General features: G+C 41.9%; 1 protein-coding gene across 8 annotated transcripts in view; it reads right to left on the reverse strand.

The window, feature by feature from the left end:
- Positions 1-21493, reverse strand: part of LOC110987750 (uncharacterized) — a 523067-nt gene that overhangs the window by 254820 nt on the left and 246754 nt on the right. For all 8 annotated transcript variants that reach the window (XR_015425693.1, XM_087138265.1, XM_087138261.1 and 5 more), the window contains one exon: positions 13390-13526. Coding sequence is in view for 7 of the 8 variants with exons in the window: in XM_087138265.1 (XP_086994391.1) it covers positions 13390-13526 (137 nt within the window). In the remaining variant the exon portion in view is untranslated. The remainder of the gene's footprint in view (positions 1-13389; positions 13527-21493) is intronic.

The raw sequence follows: 21493 nt of genomic DNA on the forward strand, positions 1-21493 counted from the left end.
GCCGGGGTGACCGAACTTATCAAAGCCTTGAATAAAAGTACGAGCTCCTGAGAGCTGCTGGGCCCTGCCAATCAATCCCTGTATTCTTTCAGCGCAGAGCGCTGCAATTAGCGAAGGTAATCCGTGTATTGTTTAGCAGAGCGCATTTGTTCGCGCGGCCGGGCGCTCGCAGGGGATTATCGCTGCACTGCACCGAAGACAAAGCGCGGGCTGTGCGGGCTCATTATGCACCTGCGCCCCATGAATGACCCGGCCCGGGCGCTGCTGGCCCTTGCCACGTTGACTGACAGGGCACGGCCCTCGCTGCTTGAGAATAAAAACGCCTTGCAGTGTTCGCGTGTGTTCATATTGGGTATCGTGTTATTTAGAGTACAGACAACATGGCTGAAGTTATATCCGGAGAGTCCAGTTCTTCCAGCGAAAGCGAGTTTTATCTGAGTTCAGACGAGGTTTCTTTGTCTTTTTCATCACCGCCGTCACCTGCTCAAGTACAGTCAAGTACAGAAATTGACAGTGATGTACCCTTGGCGGTATATGCCAAGCGCAAGAGACAGTCCCGTACACAGACCGCCGCGTCGACCAGCAGCAGTGCCGCACCGTTCCAGTGGACAGATGAAGACAGTACACCGCTGAAGTACGGCTTCACCGGTAATGGTGGTGCCGTCGACCCCCGCCTGCATCGCAGCTCGACCTGCAGTGAAGCCTTTGAACTGTTTTTTGACGATGTTCTCTACAACAAGATAGTGCAAGAGAGCAACCGGTATGCCGTGCAGAGGCCCGCTACGACATCGGCGCACATGCGATCATGGACTGATCTGAACATTAGAGAACTGAAGGCCTTTCTGGGCCTTTGCATAATGACGGGCATTGCGAAGCACCCCACCCTTCATAGCTTCTGGTCCACCGACCCACTACTGAAGATGAGCCTATTCCCGTGCGTCATGCCCCGAGATCGCTTCCTTGCCATCCTGCAGTCCCTGCACTTCAACGATAACACCGCCATGCCAGATGACTGCACCGACCGCCTCTTCAAAGTGCGCCCAGTCGTCGACCATCTTGCTCAGAAGTTTGCCACTGTCTATGTTCCTCAACGGGACATTTCCGTCGACGACTCCCTGCTGAAGTTTTACGGGCGTCTCCGCTTCGCTACCTACAACCCCAGAAAGAGGGCCCGCTTCGGCATCAAGATGTACAAGTTGTGCCAGAGCACAGGGAGTGCCGCTGGGTACTGCTACAACTTCAAAATCTACACCGGCCAAAGTAGAGGAGACCTCCCAGCAACTACACAAGTGGTGATGGACCTGGTGAACGACCTAAGTGGTAAGGGCTACAACCTTGCCCTCGACCGGGCCTTCAGCAGTCCCGATTTGTTTCGACGACTTCACAACCAGAAGTTCAACGTCGTCGGCACCGTCATGGGGAACAGAAAAGGGATGCCGAAAGACCTGCAGTTCGTCAAGCTGAAGCGGGGCGAAACAGCGTCCCGGTCGGCCGACCTGGGTGTCAGCGGTTCTCTCCTGGCCATGGTGTGGCGAGACAAGCACAACATCCGTATGCTCTCCACCATGCATACGGCAGACATCCGTGGCACCGGCAAGCAAGACAGGACAGGGCAGGAAAAGCAGAAACCGACCTGTGTCATCGAGTACAACGCCCTGATGGGGGGCGTTGACAAGAGCGACCAACTAGCGGCAAATCATCGAGCAACTCGTAAGTCCCTCAAGTGGTACAAGAAGCTCTTCTTCTACCTGCTCGACTTGACGCTGGTGAACACCTACGCCGTGTACCTGGCCGTTGGTCACCGCCTCTCCTTCCTCGACTACCGCTTGGGTCTTGTCCGTGAGCTGCTGTTCGACGAGCCCTTGCCCGAGTACCGCCCTCAGCACGATACTCCACCAGTCAGCAACTCCCGCTTTGTCGGCCGACTTCCGCTACCGGCGGTGTGTCCTCTGCGCTTCCCGTGGTCTGCGAAAGAAGACGCACTTCGAGTGCGACACGTGCCACCAGCCCCTCTGCGTCGCCCCCTGCTTCAAGGAGTACCACACTGTCCACTAATTGACACTTTGAACATTTATTTTCATGGACATTTTCATTGACATTATATTTTGCGTTTTTCATGTGTTTTGACTTGATGCCCCACTTATCTAGTAGAAAACAATATGTCATTTCTGGTGGTTTTACTAGGTGGTCATAGTTTCAACCTTTGAAAAAAATGACAAAAAAGACAAAGTTTCTGGAACGTACTGCTTTGAGGATGTAGTATTTTCATCTCTTGAAAAAGTGGCACATTTCCTTGTAATGGTTTTACTAGGTGGTTATAGTTTCAACCTTTGAAAAAAATGACAAAAAAGACAAAGTTTCTGAAACGTACTGCTTTGAGGATGTAGTATTTTCATCTCTTGAAAAAGTGGCACATTTCCTTGTAATGGTTTTACTAGGTGGTCATAGTTTCAACCTTTGAAAAAAATGACAAAAAAGACAAAGTTTCTGGAACGTACTGCTTTGAGGATGTAGTATTTTCATCTCTTGAAAAAGTGGCACATTTCCTTGTAATGGTTTTACTAGGTGGTCATGTTTTCAGCATGTGAAAAAAATGACAAAGACAAAGTTTCTGGAACGTACTGCTTTGAGGATGTAGTATTTTCATCTCTTGAAAAAGTGGCACATTTCCTTGTAATGGTTTTACTAGGTGGTCAGAGTTTCAACCTTTGAAAAAAATGACAAAAAAGACAAAGTTTCTGGAACGTACTGCTTTGAGGATGTAGTATTTTCATCTCTTGAAAAAGTGGCACATTTCCTTGTAATGGTTTTTCTAGGTGGTCATAGTTTCAACCTTTGAAAAAAATGACAAAAAAGACAAAGTTTCTGGAACGTACTGCTTTGAGGATGTAGTATTTTCATCTCTTGAAAAAGTGGCACATTTCCTTGTAATGGTTTTACCAGGTGGTCATAGTTTCAACCTTTGAAAAAAATGACAAAGACAAAGTTTCTGGAACGTACTGCTTTGAGGATGTAGTATTTTCATCTCTTGAAAAAGTGGCACATTTCCTTGTAATGGTTTTACTAGGTGGTCATGTTTTCAACCTTTGAAAAAAATGACAAAAAAGACAAAGTTTCTGGAACGTACTGCTTTGAGGATGTAGTATTTTCATCTCTTGAAAAAGTGGCACATTTCCTTGTAATGGTTTTACTAGGTGGTCATGTTTTCAACCTTTGAAAAAAATGACAAAAAAGACAAAGTTTCTGGAACGTACTGCTTTGAGGATGTAGTATTTTCATCTCTTGAAACAGTGGCACATTTCCTTGTAATGGTTTTACTAGGTGGTCATGTTTTCAACCTTTGAAAAAAATGACGAAAAAGACAAAGTTTCTGGAACGTACTGCTTTGAGGATGTAGTATTTTCATCTCTTGAAAAAGTGGCACATTTCCTTGTAATGGTTTTACTAGGTGGTCATGTTTTCAGCATGTGAAAAAAATGACAAAAAAGACAAAGTTTCTGGAACGTACTGCTTTGAGGATGTAGTATTTTCATCTCTTGAAAAAGTGGCACATTTCCTTGTAATGGTTTTACTAGGTGGTCATGTTTTCAGCATGTGAAAAAAATGACATAAAAGACAACGTTTCTGGAAAGTACTTTTTATTCCTTGCACCGGTGTTTGATTTTTATTCGATGAGAAAGAGTTGAAATTTATTTTACTACTTTTATGAGTTCGACTACTTCAATGAGAAAAGAAAACACAAGAGAAATGACAAGAAAATAAGAGAAAAAGAAGTTCTCTCCAAATATTTGTCTGTGTGTATTTCTATGTGTACTTTATTTTATTGGTTTCTAAATTTTACTTGAAATGGTTTGGGAAATAAAGTTTGGGAAGGGAAATATCTTACACTATGGGAGGGAAAATGAACAAGTTGGGAGATAAAATATGAGAGTGGTTTGGGGGGGATATAAGTTTGGTAGATGGGAAAATATATAACAGAAAATAACCCCAATAGCTTAAAAAAATAGCGAAAGTTACACGCAGCAGCGCCACGAAAAAGACACACTTTTAGACCCCTTTTTTACAGCATGAATTCATTTGTCCGTCATTGCCCGCACTCACTGAACAGTTGACAAAGCCCAGTGCACGTGCACAGCTTCCCATTCACTCAAGCCCAGTGCACGTCCACAGCTTCCCATTCACTCACCGCATAATACACGCTGAGGTCTTGACCGTCAATCGCTCTGCATAGCAACACGGCAGCATAGCAACGCACTGGGCCAAGGCCCGGAACAAACGAGCCCTTATGTAACGCACACAATGGGGGCTCTACACAGAGCGGGCGGCGTGGCCGCAAAACCGAAGGGTCAATGGAGGTTGCTTGTGAGGGCTAGACTCGCCACGGGACACCCATTTTATGGGGTTTAGGCGTTCAGAAAAAAAAGATATGAATTTTTGAAGATTTTTGAAAAACGAAAATATGAAAAAAGAGCCCGGCAGCGCATATAACGGTTAATAAAAAAAAGCACCCGGCAGCAAGTGGTTAAACAAATCCTTGCCGTCACCCGAGCGTTATTACCTCACTCAATCATTTACTGGTTGGAGATTTTGCCAAGGGTCTCCTATCCCTCGGCTAACACAAAATTCGGTCGAGTGCACCAGGCGAGCTCTTAACCGTTCGGTGGGCAATCTTTTTCACAGGGCGCCGGGTGGGTTGATTGCTCACCCCCAAATTGAGTGGTGGCGGCAGGATTTATATTTATCAGATGGGGTGCACCTTGTGGATGCCGCTTCGGAATTCCTCATTTATAAGGCAGGCAAATCTCTAGAGGGCAACCACTCAGGGTGCTGGTGGCAGTCAAAGCCAAGAAATGCCAGACAAAGCCAAGGACATGTTTCCCAGTCTCTAAAAAAATACTGGTTTAGTGCCGTGTTTCCCATTTTAACCTCGGCTTATAAGTTACTGAGAAAGAAAACAGACGAAGCTGTTAACCGTTGGGTTACTCCCATATCATTTTATCAAAACCAATTTAATTTCGTGGTCTCTTGGGCGACAACAGCATGTGGGGTAGGATTTGATTTACTGTCTGATCCGAATCCGTACATATTGGCATTGTTTAATTTTCACATGTACTATTTGGTAAGAAAAATCTTTTACGACTGCGTCATGCCTATACCGAGCAGCGACATATTTGACGTGCTGCACAACGATTACTACCATTGGAAATTTATAGACACTTGCCAGTTGTTTGACGTAGACCAAAACAAGTTCTTTAAACAAACGACAGATACCATATCAAACGGATTAGGAACCGCTTATTATTACGACAATGGTTACATTCCAGTGCCAAATAAAACTATGACCCACACGATTTACATGTAACAAACAGCAAGTACGTGGGGTCTACTTTGAGGGGTTTGGGTGGGCTAAACCGTCTAAAGGCTCGGGCCATGTAAGTTGCTCCTACTGGATTATAGCGGGCCACGTTAATATAAAATGCGACGACTTTGTCAAATACCCAGCCAGAGCCTCGTTGTTCGTGAGCTTTGACGTCTTCCAAATGTTTTGCTATTTTTCGTTTTAACACCTTTTTGACTTCACGTTTGGCAAACACCGTAATATTTTTGCTTGAAAATGTGAAAACACTGACTTGGATTTCAGCTCCGGGCTTTTCTATTTTAAATTGAACCTTGATTGCAGTTTGCAACTTGTGCGTCCCTATCTATTTAAACTCAGCCAACGCTTTCTTTTCGATGTAACTCTTGTAAAAAACAAAAAAAGTGTACCAGGTCGTCTGCGAAGAAACTAGGCTTCAATTCCCAATTTCTGTTGTTACCTCGAGAGTGTCGGATGTTTAGGATGTCTGCCTCTGCGATAGCTTCCGGTTGAGTGCAGTCTTTAATCGCGGTAAAGAGAGCTTTCCGTAACACTTTGCTGTTTGCAACTGTGGCCGTAAAGGATATGTCATTGTCTTGCACCACCTGTAACAGCTGACTATAAGTTTGGCGCTGTAGGTTTCTGAACGTGCGCTGGCTCTCTTAAATTGCGCGTACATGAGTCCTGGTTTCGTATGTTGGCAACGGCGAGCTGTAGGTTATGACATGTTATATTGTTTGACAAATTCGAATAAAAATTATTTTTTAATTCAATTTTAGCCTGATAACACAGGACGATGTTGTGGTTTAGTTGAGTATTCATGTTCATATTTATATTTAAGTAATTATAATTTTATTTCAATTTTTCTTGAAGTCCCATTCTCCTTTTGGGAGGGTGTTTTTTTCTTTTCCCGGGGCGACAAAGATTTCCATATGGGGTGAGAAACTTTTTTGCATTTTTCCGGAGGGGGAAGTCCTGGGGAAAGGGGGTTGGGGGAGAATGTTTTTTTTCATGGAAGGAACTAAGGTCGTGTTTTAATGAGTTGGGGAAATCAGGGCCATTTTGTGAAATTGGGAAAATTGGGTCGTTTGGCGAATTGAGGACCGGTTTTTTTCCATTCCGGAGAAGAGGGGGAAAGTCCCGGGGGTGGGAAGAGTCCCTGGGGAGATGGGAAAGTCCCGGGATTGGGAGAAAATGGGGGTCGGGTAGGTATAGGAGGGTAAAGCTGGTCTGAAACTTTCCTTCACACACTACTGGATGTATGAGCAAAATCGGTCTGGGGCCCAGACTATGCATCGCGCTCGCTCAATCTCTCACATACGAATCAAGCTCCAAGTTATGCAACAGTGAAGAATATGTTGTTTTTTTTTCAGAAAATATGATTCTTAAGGTAAAATCATAGGATTTTTGGTCAAGCTAGGTTGGCAGCTCTGGTGATATATATCTATTACATTTTATCCTGGAAACAAAATGTCATTGGTTGGAAAGAGATGTCTAACCTTGCACCCAACTGTCTTGTTCTCTAATCCAACAACAGAAGAAATTGTAAATTTCGTGGGATCCTGTTTTTGGTGGTAATTCATCAGGGAAAGACAGAGACATGGTGATGCAATAAAAGGGGATACAGAGTGGCAAAGTGGAGTGAGATTTTACAATAGAAATTACTAGAAAGAAGTGTGAAGCAAATCAGAATGATAATAAATCACAAATGATAAAAATTTGATAATCTTAAAGATTATTATCTGGAAATCTTTATGAAATAGTACCATTACCCCATTATGCACCGTTGATATATCAATATTATCGATAAGGATTTGATATCGATATCGCTAATGCTAGTTATTTGGTAATATCGATATATAGAAAATATCGGATTTTAGAGAAATATCGAAAATATCAAAAGTATCGAAACTTCAAAAACACTGATATTGAAAAATACATCGAAAATGTTGTGGCATCACAACTGACACCACTTGTGGCGGACCCAGTAGACTGGCCTGATTGGAGATAGAATTGACCTGGCCTGACCCCACAAATATATTTATTAAACTTGCCCAAGGATGAGCGGCTATCCTGACACAAGGGGGGGTATAAGCTAACGAACGGCGGACTAAGTCTAGGAGCAGTTCGTTTGGTGAAAATTTACCACCACGTAGGATAGACAGATCAATACTGGTATCAGAGCAAGGAAATACAAGGAAACCTTAATTAACCTCACAGTGACACAGGATTTCCAAAGAGAATCAGTGCAATAGGTTTATTACAGATACAAATCAATGAGGCATATCAAAACACAAGGTTTATTTGTACAATACACCTCACAAGGCAATTCAATAAGCCTCACTTGGTAAACCTAATCACCTGGCAACTCTAACGTAAGCTAGACTATTGCCAACAATACACTCTACTAGCAAGCAGTGATAATCTACGTGGAGTGTTAATCAATCAAGGGATAATAATCCTCACTACCCAGGGTCGATTAATCCAAGAGATAATAACCCTTACAGGAACCAGAGTGTTCCAAGTAACCCTCAAGGCAAGCCAGTTCAATGATACCCTGATCGCAACCCAGCCATCACCTCACCTACCGTGTTCACAGACGGCAAGCAATCCACAACGAATCACCATACCAACAGCTCTCAGCCAAGGGTTAACAACCTACGCTCTAGACTGTTCCCACTCTAACCAAGACCCAATAAACAGTTCACTACTTCATTTACTACTCCATCTACTGGTTGATACGACGCAGCGCTCTCCAGTGCAGTGTCCTACGCTACCTCACAGTCGGTGCAATGTACAGCTCACAACGTTGGGTGGCGATCCTGTCACTCCATGACCCAGGAGCAAAACTAACAGTGCGTGCGTGCCCTAAGCACGCCGCAAGCACCAAGACCTAGTGCTCTATGCACCACTGATTGGTCAACGCATGCATTAATAATGAATGAATTAGACTGGCATCCATGCCTACCCCTGTTTTGTCACACAGGCCCCAGCTAAGCTTGGTCTGTCCTGGGCCAAATAGCTTAATCCAAAACTATAAGAAACAGGGCTCTATCATAAAATTATAACAACACGAGGTCTAACTAAACCCCAATATCAATAAACCTTATACGATAATAATCCAACCTCACACCAGTTATAAGTACAGATATACATTACTTACACAATGTGGAAATCACTCACTTTATACAAAACAAATGTGAGGTTTACCTAATAAACCTCATCATAGTTAGCATACTTTATTCACAAGTCTATTTTCCACTAGGTTAATACTATTCCTAAAAATTTTCCTGCTAAATTACAAAATTAAAAGAATTTCATTTCATGTACACAAAATGTCACACAATTTCCCTCATTTATACATAATTGTAACTTTACCTCAAAGTTTCCTTCGACATCATACAGTGATATTTCCAAATTGAATAAAGGTAATTGGATATTATACAATTAAAATGTCCTTTTTTCTTCTTCTGACATAAAGATAAACTTCAACTCGTAACAAAACCTTTAGTGATCCTCAACACTTCAAAACTTTAAAAATACACTGAAGAAATAAGTTAACTTTAACCTGTAACACAAGCAAAACAAATTTACAAAGTGCCTATCCTTGTTAGTTATGGACAAAAAGTAGAAGCACAAACTAAGTGCTGCCTTCTGCAACTGCGAAATACTCATTAACATCGACAGGTCTCAGGTATGCCTGATGGTGGACTTCCTCTCGAATCAGCCTGCCATCGAGGAAGGTTTTGCAGAAGATCTTCTCTTCTATGGTCGCAACTTTCATCCTCTTCCCTGGTTTCCCTTCCTTGTCTCTGTCAGTCTTCTCCTCATGCTCTGGGCTGGCTTGTGTACCTGAGCTCAGGGACATCATGGACCTGGGTAAATCGGGAGTCTGATGCTCCTTCCTCATCAGATCTAAGATAGAGCGAGGCTTACCTCCCTGGTGGAAGATTGGTAGGCTACGATGAACCTGCGACTGGTCAGACGCTGTCGAGTGTTCAGCTGCTGTATTCATGGCTGGACTCTCCTGAATGCTGGACTTCACTAGTGGACAGCGGAGGAGAGGTGATACGGGGGTCGGGGAGAGTGAAATAACAGCTTCTCTCATGGGACTTCCTCCTGTCCCTGTCATCGTCGGCTCTTAATTGGCTCGTCCCGTGGTCAGAACTCTTCTCTGGAGAACTTTTAATATTATTTACAATTTCCCCAAATCATATCTATATCGTGCAGGGAGCCGCTGTTCCCTCTGAGGGTACCTTCTAGGAGCCTCTTTTGGACCATTTTCACCTTTCCCCTTGTCCTTATTTCCTGCAGGATCAAGTGTTGGAACCTCAGGGGGCTCCTCACTTCTTCCCTGATACTTACTCACTCCATCATCCACAAGTTCTCCATCAGTAGACTGGGGACCCTCTACTATTTCCTGAATCAAGGGTTCCTCAACCACCTTTGGCCCATATCTCTATGGTTTTAGGGGCTCGCCAAGGTACAGCTTGAGCCTGTCTCCATGGACCTGTAAGTTACGTCAGAGAGTTTCTTGACCACCAAAAATGGTCTATCCCAGCGAAGTTCTAACTTTGGGGACCTCCCCTTCTTCTTGGACTTATTGAAAAGCCAGACGAAGTGACCTTCTATCAGTCCTTGTCCATGCACCTTGCGGTCATAGTTCCGTTTTTGGTGCCTGGCACTTTGTTTGAGGCACTCTCTAGCTTTATCATGAGCCTCCTGCAGATTCTGTCCCAACCCTTGTGCAAAATCTGTTTTCACCAGGTCCTCCACTGTAAGACTTTCAATTACCTTGTTTCCCTCCCCAGCATCATCATATTTGGGGACTCACTAGTCAACTCTTGGAGAGTGCACCGATACGCACAACATGCATATGGCAGACACTCGTCCCACTAACGCTGTCTCCTCTTCGGTCATAACCGCGACCATGTTGATCAAAGTCTTACTGAACCATTCAATCAGTCCATCGGAATTAGGGTTGTATGCTGTAGTTCGAGTTTTTGATATGCCAAAAACCTGACACATCTCAGCAAACATGGCTGACTCAAAGTTTGTCTCTTAGTCTGAGTGCAATTCCAAAGGAATCCCAAACCTACAGACAAACTCAGCGACAAACTTATTTGCCACAGTCTCAGCCCTGGCATTGTGGAGAGGACACGCCTCCATCCATTTGGAGCACTAATCCCTGACCACCATGATCCAAGAATTACCACTGTCACTCTGGGGCAATGGCCCCAGCAAGTCCACAGCAACTCTTTCCTTGTGCTTGCCAACCATGTACTGTTGTAAGGGGGAAACTCTCCTCTTTGCAGGAGACTTCCTCCTAAAACGCAGTTCACACTGTCTTCTGAAAGAGCTCACGTCGGCGGTCATTCCCGGCCAGTAATACCGCAGTTTTACTTTGGCCAGTGTCTTTGTAACACCCAAGTGACTGCTCGTCCAACCACCATAAAGCTCACGAAGGACCTCTTCTAAAAGTTTCCCTGGAAGTACTAGGTGCCACCTGACTGACTTCCCATCGTCGGACTCCCAGCTTCTGCAAAGCACCCCATCGCTCATTTGCAACTGGTCCCAGACAGACCATAGCGTCTTGTGGGTGGCCGAAGTGAAACAGTTTCTGAAAGAGGTCTACTGCCCAGCTCCACTCTTAATTTCAATAATTCAACTCATACTGGGATCCTCCAACTCATGTTGGGATCCTCCAGCTGTGCTTGTCTGACAGCATCCTAAGACATACACGGTTGGGCAGAGATATCCTTCACTTCATCCTTTAGGACCCGAGGATCAGCAACAACCTCTCCCTGATCCACAGCATCATCAGGAGGTTTAGTGCTCCCAACACCCTAGGTACCTGAGGTGCCTCCGCTACCTCCTCATCACCATCATTCCGACCACACTGCTTACAGGTCTTTCTGGACAGCCCACCGACATTCCCATGCTTTCGTCCAGGTCAGTGTTGAATGGTCAAATCATACTCACTGATGACTTCAAGCCATCTAGCAAGCTGGCCCTCGGGGCTCTTAAAATAAAGCAACCACCAAAGGGCATTATGATCAGTGTGAAGGACAACCTTCCTACCATACAGGTACTACCTGAACTGTTTTAAGTATACCACCACCGCCAACAGCTCCCCTCGCATAGCATAATAGTTCTTTTCAGCTCTACCCAGTTTGCGGCTGGCATAGGCCATAACTTTCTTTTTGCCTTCATGGACCTGGGACAAAACTGTCCCTATTCCAACTCCACTAGCATCCGTATCTAGGATGTAGTCACTGTCTGATACAGGGTAAGCCAAAACAGGTGCTGTCTGCAACTTCTGTTTAAGCTCCTAAAATGCTTCTTGGCAAGCCTCTGTCCAGACAAATTCTCTTGCCTTTTCAGTCAAGGCATGCAACAATGAGGCCACCTCAGCAAACCCATGGATAAACTGCCTATAGTAGGAAGTGAGGCGAACAAAGCTTCGCATTTCCTTCACACACTTAGGTGTCGGCCACTCAGCCAAGGCTCGCACCTTTTCAGGGTCCGTAGCTACACCCTTTGATGACACAATGTGTCCGAAGTAATTAACCTGCTCCTGGAACAAAAAGCACTTTATTGTATTTCACTATATTTTCTCTTTTCAAGAAGAGTTGGAATGATCACGCTTCTATTTCCAATGCTGTGATATTATTAATCTGATGTGTATCTGGTATTTGTGTGTGATGAACAAAATGACAAAATGAAAACCTCAACATCAACATCACAATAATCTGTGCATTCAATCAGCCAACACTATAGACATGCTTACTGTCAACCTTATTGGCATGCTTACTGTCGACGTGGCAATATCATGTTGAAAACATTCTGCTATGGGATATTCTGTGGACTTGAAGTACATACCCATTATTTTTGGTAATGATCAAATGTTGCTGAAATTGTGCTTAAAAAATCTCATTTTTGATCTTATCATGAAGTCACAGAATTTTGCAAACAACATTCATTTCTACTTTAATTATTGAAGGGCTAAAAGAATGCAATTGTTTTATTTAGAATATATGTTAAAATAACTCATAGAAACATTTAAAAATAGTTCATTAAAAAATCATGTGATGTCGTTATGACATTTGAGTAATATGAAAAGCTTGGGATCAGAATTGATGGTGGATACCAAGTTCCAAGTTGATATATTGTATTGTCTTGAAGAAAATATGGGAGGAACTTATCAGCCTGAAAAAAACAAACAGTGACAATAACTAGAGTTTCCTTTTTGACAGCATTAAAAATTTACCCAGCTTTGACCTTCCAGTAATCTTACAAGTAAAAATCAAAGAAATCGAGCACAAAACACAAAATATGTTACCTTTTTTAAAACTCAAGATTTATCTGATCCCAAATTATAAACATTACACCTTTATACCGTAGACCATTATATCCTGAAATACAACTGAAAGACTAAGTCTTTTAAATAACGATTATTAATACTTGATATCATTGTGACATCACCGATCGGAGTAATATGCACTCCTAGTGATCGGGATGGATATTTGTGCAAAATTTGAAATGGATATATTGCACAGCCTTAAAGAAAAGTCAATGTAAATTATTGCATAGGAAAGAAAATACCATAGACTCTACCCATATAGGGTACAGTAGGTAGTTGCGATAAAGGACAAGAAATGCACCTTTCACAGTCACCCAACACATGATGATATCATCATGAGATTTGTTGCACAAATTAAGCATAAGGTATAAAATCTGTGGAAAGATTATTTTGATACGGTATGCATCATAAAAATAAATCAAATCCTAAGAATGAAATAATAGTGCAATATATTGGATTTGTGGGGATGGAAAAGGGAAAAAATATCCCCCCCCAAAAAAAGGCACTGAAGCCATATCTTTGAAAGTCCCAAAGTGTAGAAATAACATGACACACTCTTGATAAATTAAAACAAAGAACCTGTGGGGCAGGTTTACACTACAAACTATCCCCCAAACATACATTTTTTATAGTTTTCTGAGGAAATGAGTAACAATTACATACACAATACCTTGTATCTGATGAGGGTCTTATTTGAGAAAACATTGTCTCAATCACTTTTGCTTTCTGCTGGAGCTGTAGCAAGGCTTTCGTTGCATCACCTCTTTCATCCAAACTGTTGATAACTAAGGAAAGCCTCTCTAATTCCTGTAACATAGAATTGAAAAAGTCATCAAAATTTAACAGATGTGTCAATACTCACCTGATGTCCACTTTAGGGTAACAACAATCAACTGATTCACATAAACTTAACATTTCAGAATCATCTCCATACCACCAAAATTGAAAATATAATGTTTACATTTCAAGTAAAATCACATCACCCTTGATCTCAGATTAGTTTCTGATAAAGATACATGTTATAGATTTTGTTAAGTTCAGTTTCTTAATTACACACTGAATAATGTGACCATGAACTACAGCAACGCTCTTTTATTGCATAAATAATAAAAACATTTCTCTCTGAAAACACACAAAGGTGCCCTTTGGCTTTTCTTGTGTTGCTGTCATGTGGGCGCGGCCATGAATGATCACGTGACTGGGCTTTAGTGTTTGGGTGTGCAAGTTGCTTGGATATGAAGTGTCCTTATACAAATTGGTTAAACTTTAGGCCAATGAAATTGCAGTTTTCAGTGTTCCTTTTGCTTCCCTTATGGGAAAGGTGGCAAGCCTCACTTTTGGACAGCAGGTGCAACCAGTTGCGCCCCCAAAATTTTTTGTGCCTCAGGGTTGACTAACTTGCAGACGTTTCTTCTTGAATTGATCAACAGTTGGATTATACGTCTTTCGATTACACATGGGTGAATTACTGGTAGGCCTGGTATATTTTGTAGTAGGCCTACATCAAGGAAAAATCGCCGTTGGATTTTGTGGTGTAGAACAGTTCACTTCTGCGGGCTGTTGCCAGACTGCGCCATTTATCGATTCCTTGTCATAAAGTTTAAAGTTTTCACTGTCGGGTGTCAATTTTTCCTCGCCTTTGGAAATCTACAAGTCCATATATGCTGTTTTCCCTGTGATGTTGCGTTTCAACAGACAGTGCAATAGACAGACTCATCGGTCACCTTCACCGTATGCCAGCGTGCGTCACCTTGGACCCATGTGACCGTCGTCCACAGGCCTTTATGGTGCATGAACTACGAGGGGAAACATCATTTTCTACAAGCAGGCAGTTGAGGAGAAGCATACTCTCATCAGACACCCAGGGCTCATGTATGCAGTTGTCGTCCCAGCAGCTGATTCCAATGTGCCACCATGGCCACCACTCATTGCTACGTGCAGTCAGTGGAGCAGCACACTCAGCACCCATAAATGTCGTCGATGTCAGGGCAGCTGGTTCCAATCAGGAGTGGAAAGGCAGCAAGCCACCGCTCATCGCTACATGCAGTCAGTGGAGCACCGTACTTTGCACTCACCAAGGCTGTCGATGTCAGTGCAGCCGGTTTCTTGCACTGGGTGTCCAACTGCTACCAGCAGTGATTAACCGGTGTGACTAGTGGTGAGGCTAGCTTAGAAGGACTATTGGCGGGCTACATCCTCATCTACTATACTGGACTTGTTGGTTAACAATTTGTATACTTTTAACTGTATGGTAGTCATTTTAGTACAGGGTTGGTGTACGTTGCATCCAGCTAATGCCAACGATTTTGTGCTGAATTCCCTGCGCTGCAGCTGCAATGGCGCGTCTTCATGTTCAGTCAGCACTATGAAGCTACGTACAGGCACTAATGGCGATTTGGGCTGCCGCGCTGGGCATACAGATTGCTAGCCATTATCAGTGGTTTTGGCCAGGCTTGAGTCAATCATATGATTTATAACAAAATAAAATAAATATATAAAATAAAAAAATAACAAATAATAATAATTAAAAAATAATATGATAATTAAAATAAAAAGTAAGTGCAAATATTTTATTTACATGTAGGCCTCACCCCTCATCTGAGTGAGTTAATAATAATAATCAAATCAAATTAAATCAAACGGGCCTAAGTAAAAAATAACTACATGTTGTCTCCATCACACGAGGGGGGCAAATGTAAAAACCTTTCAAGTCATGTGCAAACATGTGCCATTGAACGCAGAACTAATGAGCACATTGTACGCCTCCTTCTGTAATCAACTAATCTTGCAGAACACTGAAAAATCTTACAATAAGTGCACCAGTTTTCGTGGTTCACATGCCCATTAGTTGGACTATATCATCCATTTTCCTGATCAGTCGGAAACTGCTTCGCTTGTTTACAGTCTGTCATAAGGTTTTTCCCTTTATTTTGGATGTACAGGATTTCTTTTCCTTAGTCCGCAGCGTACAAGGACCATATGCAAGAACCAACACGAACTTCAATTAGGCCAATGAGCTTGACATTTATTGGCCTGCTCCAATTCTTAGGTTCTCTCCTACTAGGCTTGCCCTGAAGTAGAGACGCGGCTGTTTTCATTTTATCCAACATTTGTCATAATCACAACCTTTAATCATATGTGGTCCTGTGAACGAATTTGTTAGTCATGTGGACTGCAAAATCTGTTGCGTGTGTTACAGCCGTCAAACTCGCTATGTCTCAGAGTGGATGAAGATTTAGGCCTAAACATGTGCTTCTTGACTGCTTCCTGACACTCCTTCTGACGAAGAGAATGTTGGTTTTCAGTTGCCAAATTTAGCTTCACAATGCTAAGCCTTGGCTGGCTTATTTTTGTGCGCTGTCAGATATAAATAGCACTATTCAAATTTCATGTTAGCGAGTTTGGGGGCATATGCAGCCTCCACATCACATTATTTGGATTCTCTTTTATTTAATGAATTCAACGGAGCATTGTGATGTACTTATCAGCACTGTAAGGTTTGATTGCAGCTCAGAGTAGTGCTCATGAAGTTGATGTTGGAAGGCCCTAATTGTCATACCAGAAAATTCACGGCTCAGTTTGGAGAATGATATAACAGTAGCAAATCTGTGTGTCATGAGTTTAGGTAATCGCCCTCAAAGCAAAACAGAGGAAAGTTTTTGTAAAAAAAAATAAAAGCAAATAAACAAACAAACAAAAGAAAAGCAAACCTGTCACTTTCACTGAACTCTGTCTGTCATGCCACCACTCCCGAAGAGCATTTCATGTGAATGTATGAGGTTTACAAAACAGGATTTGGAAGCACGGAACATGGAATATGACTTTCTTTAAGCCAAATACATCTTGAAGACAAAGGTCACCTGTTTCCACAATTCTATCATGGACTTGCTTGTTCAAAGAGTTGCTTGTTGGAAGAATAGGGTTCCACTTTCCCTTTGGGTTTTATATTTTATATAAAGATTGGAAGTGCTTGGCTCATCGGTTTTCAAATAATTTTGGGTGCGCAGTGCGTTTTGTGCTGGGAAACCGTCACATCTCAGCCCATTTTATTTTTTTAAAAATAACAACTTTTATTTTTCTGTCATGTAGAGTTTTATTGAGTTTCCCAATTTTGGCTGCAACAAGAGAAGTTGCTTGATTTAAATATTCATTTCAGTATGTGATGTCATTGATTTGCATTTAGCACAAGGTGCTTGGGGCTCTAGATTGTGGACTTTGCATTTGAATGGTAAGTACAAGCAGTTGGGATGTTTCAGTTGGGTGTGGTCTTTTCATTGGGTGCACTGGAGTGTGAGGGAGTGTGGTGTATATAGAGTGAAGATGTGCTACCCATGGTCAGTCAGTTGTCTTGCTGTAAAGCATATTGACACCAGTGGTCAGGCTCTCCAATCCAACAAGAGTAATTTAAGCTAAGGGCCTTGTGCTCTTTTGGGGTTGCCATACTTTGTCAGCTTATACATCTTTTCCCCGTTTTGAGCGGACCGTCCAATGACCCTGGAACTGGTGACTGACTGCAGACAACCGTGAAGCCACAAACTAGAGCCCTACCTTATGGCAGTTTTACTACCTTAGGTCCGGCCAAGATGCTCTCCACTGTTCTGTGCTGTGTCTCGTGAGGGCATCGCTCGCTGTTTGACGGAGCGCTACGACTGCCGTAGACGTCCGAGGCCCATGCAGACCAAGATAAACTGTTATGTCATATTGGCACTGTTTATGACACTATAGCCTGTGTGGCACCATTTAGCCTGTGTGGCACTGTTTATGACACTCTATAGCCTGTGTGGCACTATTTAGCCTGTGTGGCACTATAGCTTGTGTGGCACCATTTAGCCTGTGTGGCATTGTTTACACTTAGTGTCCGGTGAATATTTTCTCCTGAACTTGGAAGTAGCCTTGGTGGCTTGTGAAGTAATTTTGGTGCACTTACCGGTAATTACATGTGTTGTAACTGTGGAATATTTTGCTGTTGAAGCTAATTGACTTGATTTACTATTGTAGTACTATTGTCTTGTGATTGAACCTCCAAAGCATAATGTTTGGTGTTATTGGCGTCTAATGTAGTTCTTTTAATTACACCTTAAAACAATTCTGTGACGTCATTTTTTTTAATGAATATCCTCATTTGACTTGATTTACTATTGTAGTACTATTGTAGTACTATTGTCTTGTGATTGAACCTCCAAAGCATAATGTTTGGTGTTATTGGCGTCTAATGTAGTTCTTTTAATTACACCTTAAAACAATTCTGTGACGTCATTTTTTTTATGAATATCCTCATTTGAGGAACTGTACAAAACTACGAGAGGGTGAACCTCGGGACTGTAAATAGGTAATAAATTATTTTATTAAGATAAATTTGTGTGTTTGACTTTGCACTGATTTAGTCCTCACAGAAACCCCAAAATCGTTAATTTCTAATGGCTTTCTAAAATTCTAGTGCATATATATTTCGTCCCTTAAAACATCTCTCAGTTTCAGGAAACATTGTTTCCATAACTAACAAGTTGGTTTCACAATTTTTTTGTTGAGACAACTATTGTCATAGTGGGGACTTTCCCCGTCGATTCAGACTTAGCAAGACTCATCCTCGAACCCGTATTGTCTAGTTTGAGGTTAATGGTTTGCAAGTGTGCCAATAATTCGGGGAGTCAGGTTGGTGTAGTACCGTAGCTCTTTCCTCGCCTTCCACCTCTACGACCCGCATTCAAATCCCACCAAGGGCAGTATGTGGATTGGGTTTTAAGTGCCTAAACTCTGTGGGTTTTCCCTGGGATATTCATTCTGGGTTCACCCCCACCTCTGCAAGTGAACATTTCTTCATTGTCTTCTTAATTATCACTTCATGCGCTATTGGTTGAACAGATGTAATAAATAAATTGGGCTTGCTGTATTTGCCAAATGTGGCAAGCATAAAGGCAAGGTGCCCCAATTGTTAGGCAAGTTGAAACCATTCTTGGTAGCACCCCATTTGCTCTCTTCACTTGGTGAATAGTGGACAAGCGTGCCAAGAATTGGACCCCGTGTAGGCCATTATCACAGCATTCAAAGTTCGCTGGATCTGATGAAAGATTCATGGTAATGAGTTAGTGACAGCATGCAGAAGGGATAAATTCTGCTAACGTCAGAGAATGGCTACTGTCCTAATTGCTGGCACAGTTCCATATTGTTCAAGACATCCCACATGAATGTCATGGCCAATTCGGGGTCACTCTTTTTAATCTTTAATGTTGTCACGCCCTTGGCAATGTTAGGATTTCGCATTAGCGGGTTTGTTTCCCTTGATTCTTGGATCCTAGCCTTCCCATTATTGATTCCTTGATTGACTGATTGATTGATGGTGGTTTCTTTCTTCTATTGCAAAGGCTAAAATGTTTGATTTACAAACAAAAGAACAGTTTCAAAAACACTAATGCAAATATTAATTACGCGCAACGTATTATATACACCTTATCAATTTGTAAGAAGCCCACAAACACATTACCACACACACAAAACTATTGAATATCTTTCCGCAAGTTAATTGTTTAAAGCACCGGTAACACAATTATATCCCAGTGTTTGGCATCATGGAGTAAGCAACAAAAACAATTGTCTGGGATTGCTACCAAAAATAAACGGTTGTGGGTAAATAGTATTACAGCGTCACATGTGAAATTGAAATAAGAAAGGGAGAGACAATTTTAAATTCACTTTATAGAATTGGTTCGATCGGTACTTGAAAATATTTGCATATTGCAAACTTCAGATTTTACTGCAGCTGCAGCGTATATTTTCTGTTATCTGGAGGTGACCACACCTATTTGGTATCGATTTAATGCTACATTAGAAAGGCTTTCCAGAGTTCCTCCCAATTTATTATCATCTGTGGAGACACGGGCACTGCCTCCTTGACTGATCACAGTACACATAGGTGCAAATGATTACTTGCTTCAAGTAGATTACTTTGCATTTTGGGTTCAGGTATGAGTCTTCATGTAGGATAAAAGGTGCCCTCCAATTTCTACATGGATATATGTCAGACACTCTCCCATGACTCCCAAGACGCTCAATCAACCAATGGTGCCACTTGGCAAGTAGTAGGTTTGGAGTCGCACTTCGGGCTACTTGTCTTCTTCCCATTTGGGGTGCGCTTTGCGCGTTTGGCAAAAATGGCATGGGAGAATGACTCACAGCATCAACTTTACTGTTAAGCCGTATGATTGTTTATTGTTAAAGTTAACCATTGACGAAATTCACAACAATTTTCTCTTTACTGTTAAGTAGTGTTGCCTACAGCAAGTTCAATGGTGGATAGGCTAACCCTACCGCAAGTACAGCGGTGGACCCATACAACAAACCAATTAATGTCAATTTCTCAATCAAAGTTACACCATTGTATTTTGTAAAATGCATCGCAAGGGTAGAATTCTAATTAAGCCCATAGGCATGCCATCTCACATGCATAGTGACGGGGTAAGTCGTAAAGTGACATTTTACCCCTGTTCACTTGTGTTAAAGGCAAGCGCCCTGACTTTTGCACATGTGCCAAGGGTAGAATGTTTTGGTCAGTATTATTGACAAACATGCCACTTTTACTCTATTTACATCTTTAAGAATTTAAAGAATTGCTTTGCTTGAAGTGTTATTATTTAATAATAGACCAGTGTTCTGATCAACTGTGCTAGCCAAAACAAGTAGCATCGCTGTCCAAAAACACAACTTGCTTGTCTGACTATTTTTTTCTCTGGGAGTAATACTGCTGTAACAAAAATGACAAAATGTTTGGTGCAGTGGATGCTCAGGATGGCAACATTTTGGTACCAATGCACTTGGGACCAGACCATTCAAATAAATAGAGGCCTGCCTTACAAATGTTTATGCATGAAAACTTTCGGCCAATAGTTTCCCACCTAACAAAATAAAAAGAAGTAACATCAAAATCTGTACATTTTACTTAATATACGTTCTTTTTCTGCATACAATACCTTTCGAGTAATTACCAAAGTGCAAAGTGAAATTAAGATTTTATTTTAAGTTAAAGCACACATTTAAAAAAATACATGTGATGTGTAGTACTATTACACTTGCTCCAGTTAATAAATTGGAACTACAGTATAATGGATTCACAATAAGCCATTTAAAACCCTGACCACAAATCATCAGAGTTTTCATGTGGTGACAAATTAGGTCATTACGCACTGAACATTGGTTTTGAGAAAATCAGGTTTTGAGTTTGTCACTTTTGAAATGAAGGTTTCTCTTATTTCAACAATGTTTATTGATTAATTGCATTTGTGATATGGAAAGTTGAGATCATATCCAACAAAAATATATCAGCAAAACAATTAATCAGGGGTGTGATTTGGAGAAAATGAAAAATCCACGAAACATTTGTCGGAGGGTTTTGCAAGTCGCGTTGGCCACAGCTTCCCTACAATTCGCGGCATATCTATTTGATTATAGGAGGACATTCTGGTACTACATATAAGCCACCACAAGAGCTGTTCTTACTTTGAGGGATACAATTATATTATTTACTGCAACAAAACCCTTGTCCTCATTCACTTCAATTGCAATTAGCTATAATTGGTGACAATCAAAGACCTAGAAGTGTAATACACACACACATGCAGTTATCAGTGATCCACAAAATTTGATCACAATTCACTAAAACTGAAAACTGTCTCATACAGATGAGTAATGCATTACTTGTGACACCATGTGCACTTGCAGTACCCAGGTTTGTCGATTTTCACGAGAAAGTCACGATAATACAGTGATTTCTCCTTTGTTAA

Source organism: Acanthaster planci, linkage group LG06, assembly GCF_054643075.1.
Source record: "Acanthaster planci isolate LZ-2023a linkage group LG06, COTS_SCS, whole genome shotgun sequence".
NCBI classification, from domain to species: Eukaryota; Metazoa; Echinodermata; class Asteroidea; order Valvatida; family Acanthasteridae; genus Acanthaster; species Acanthaster planci.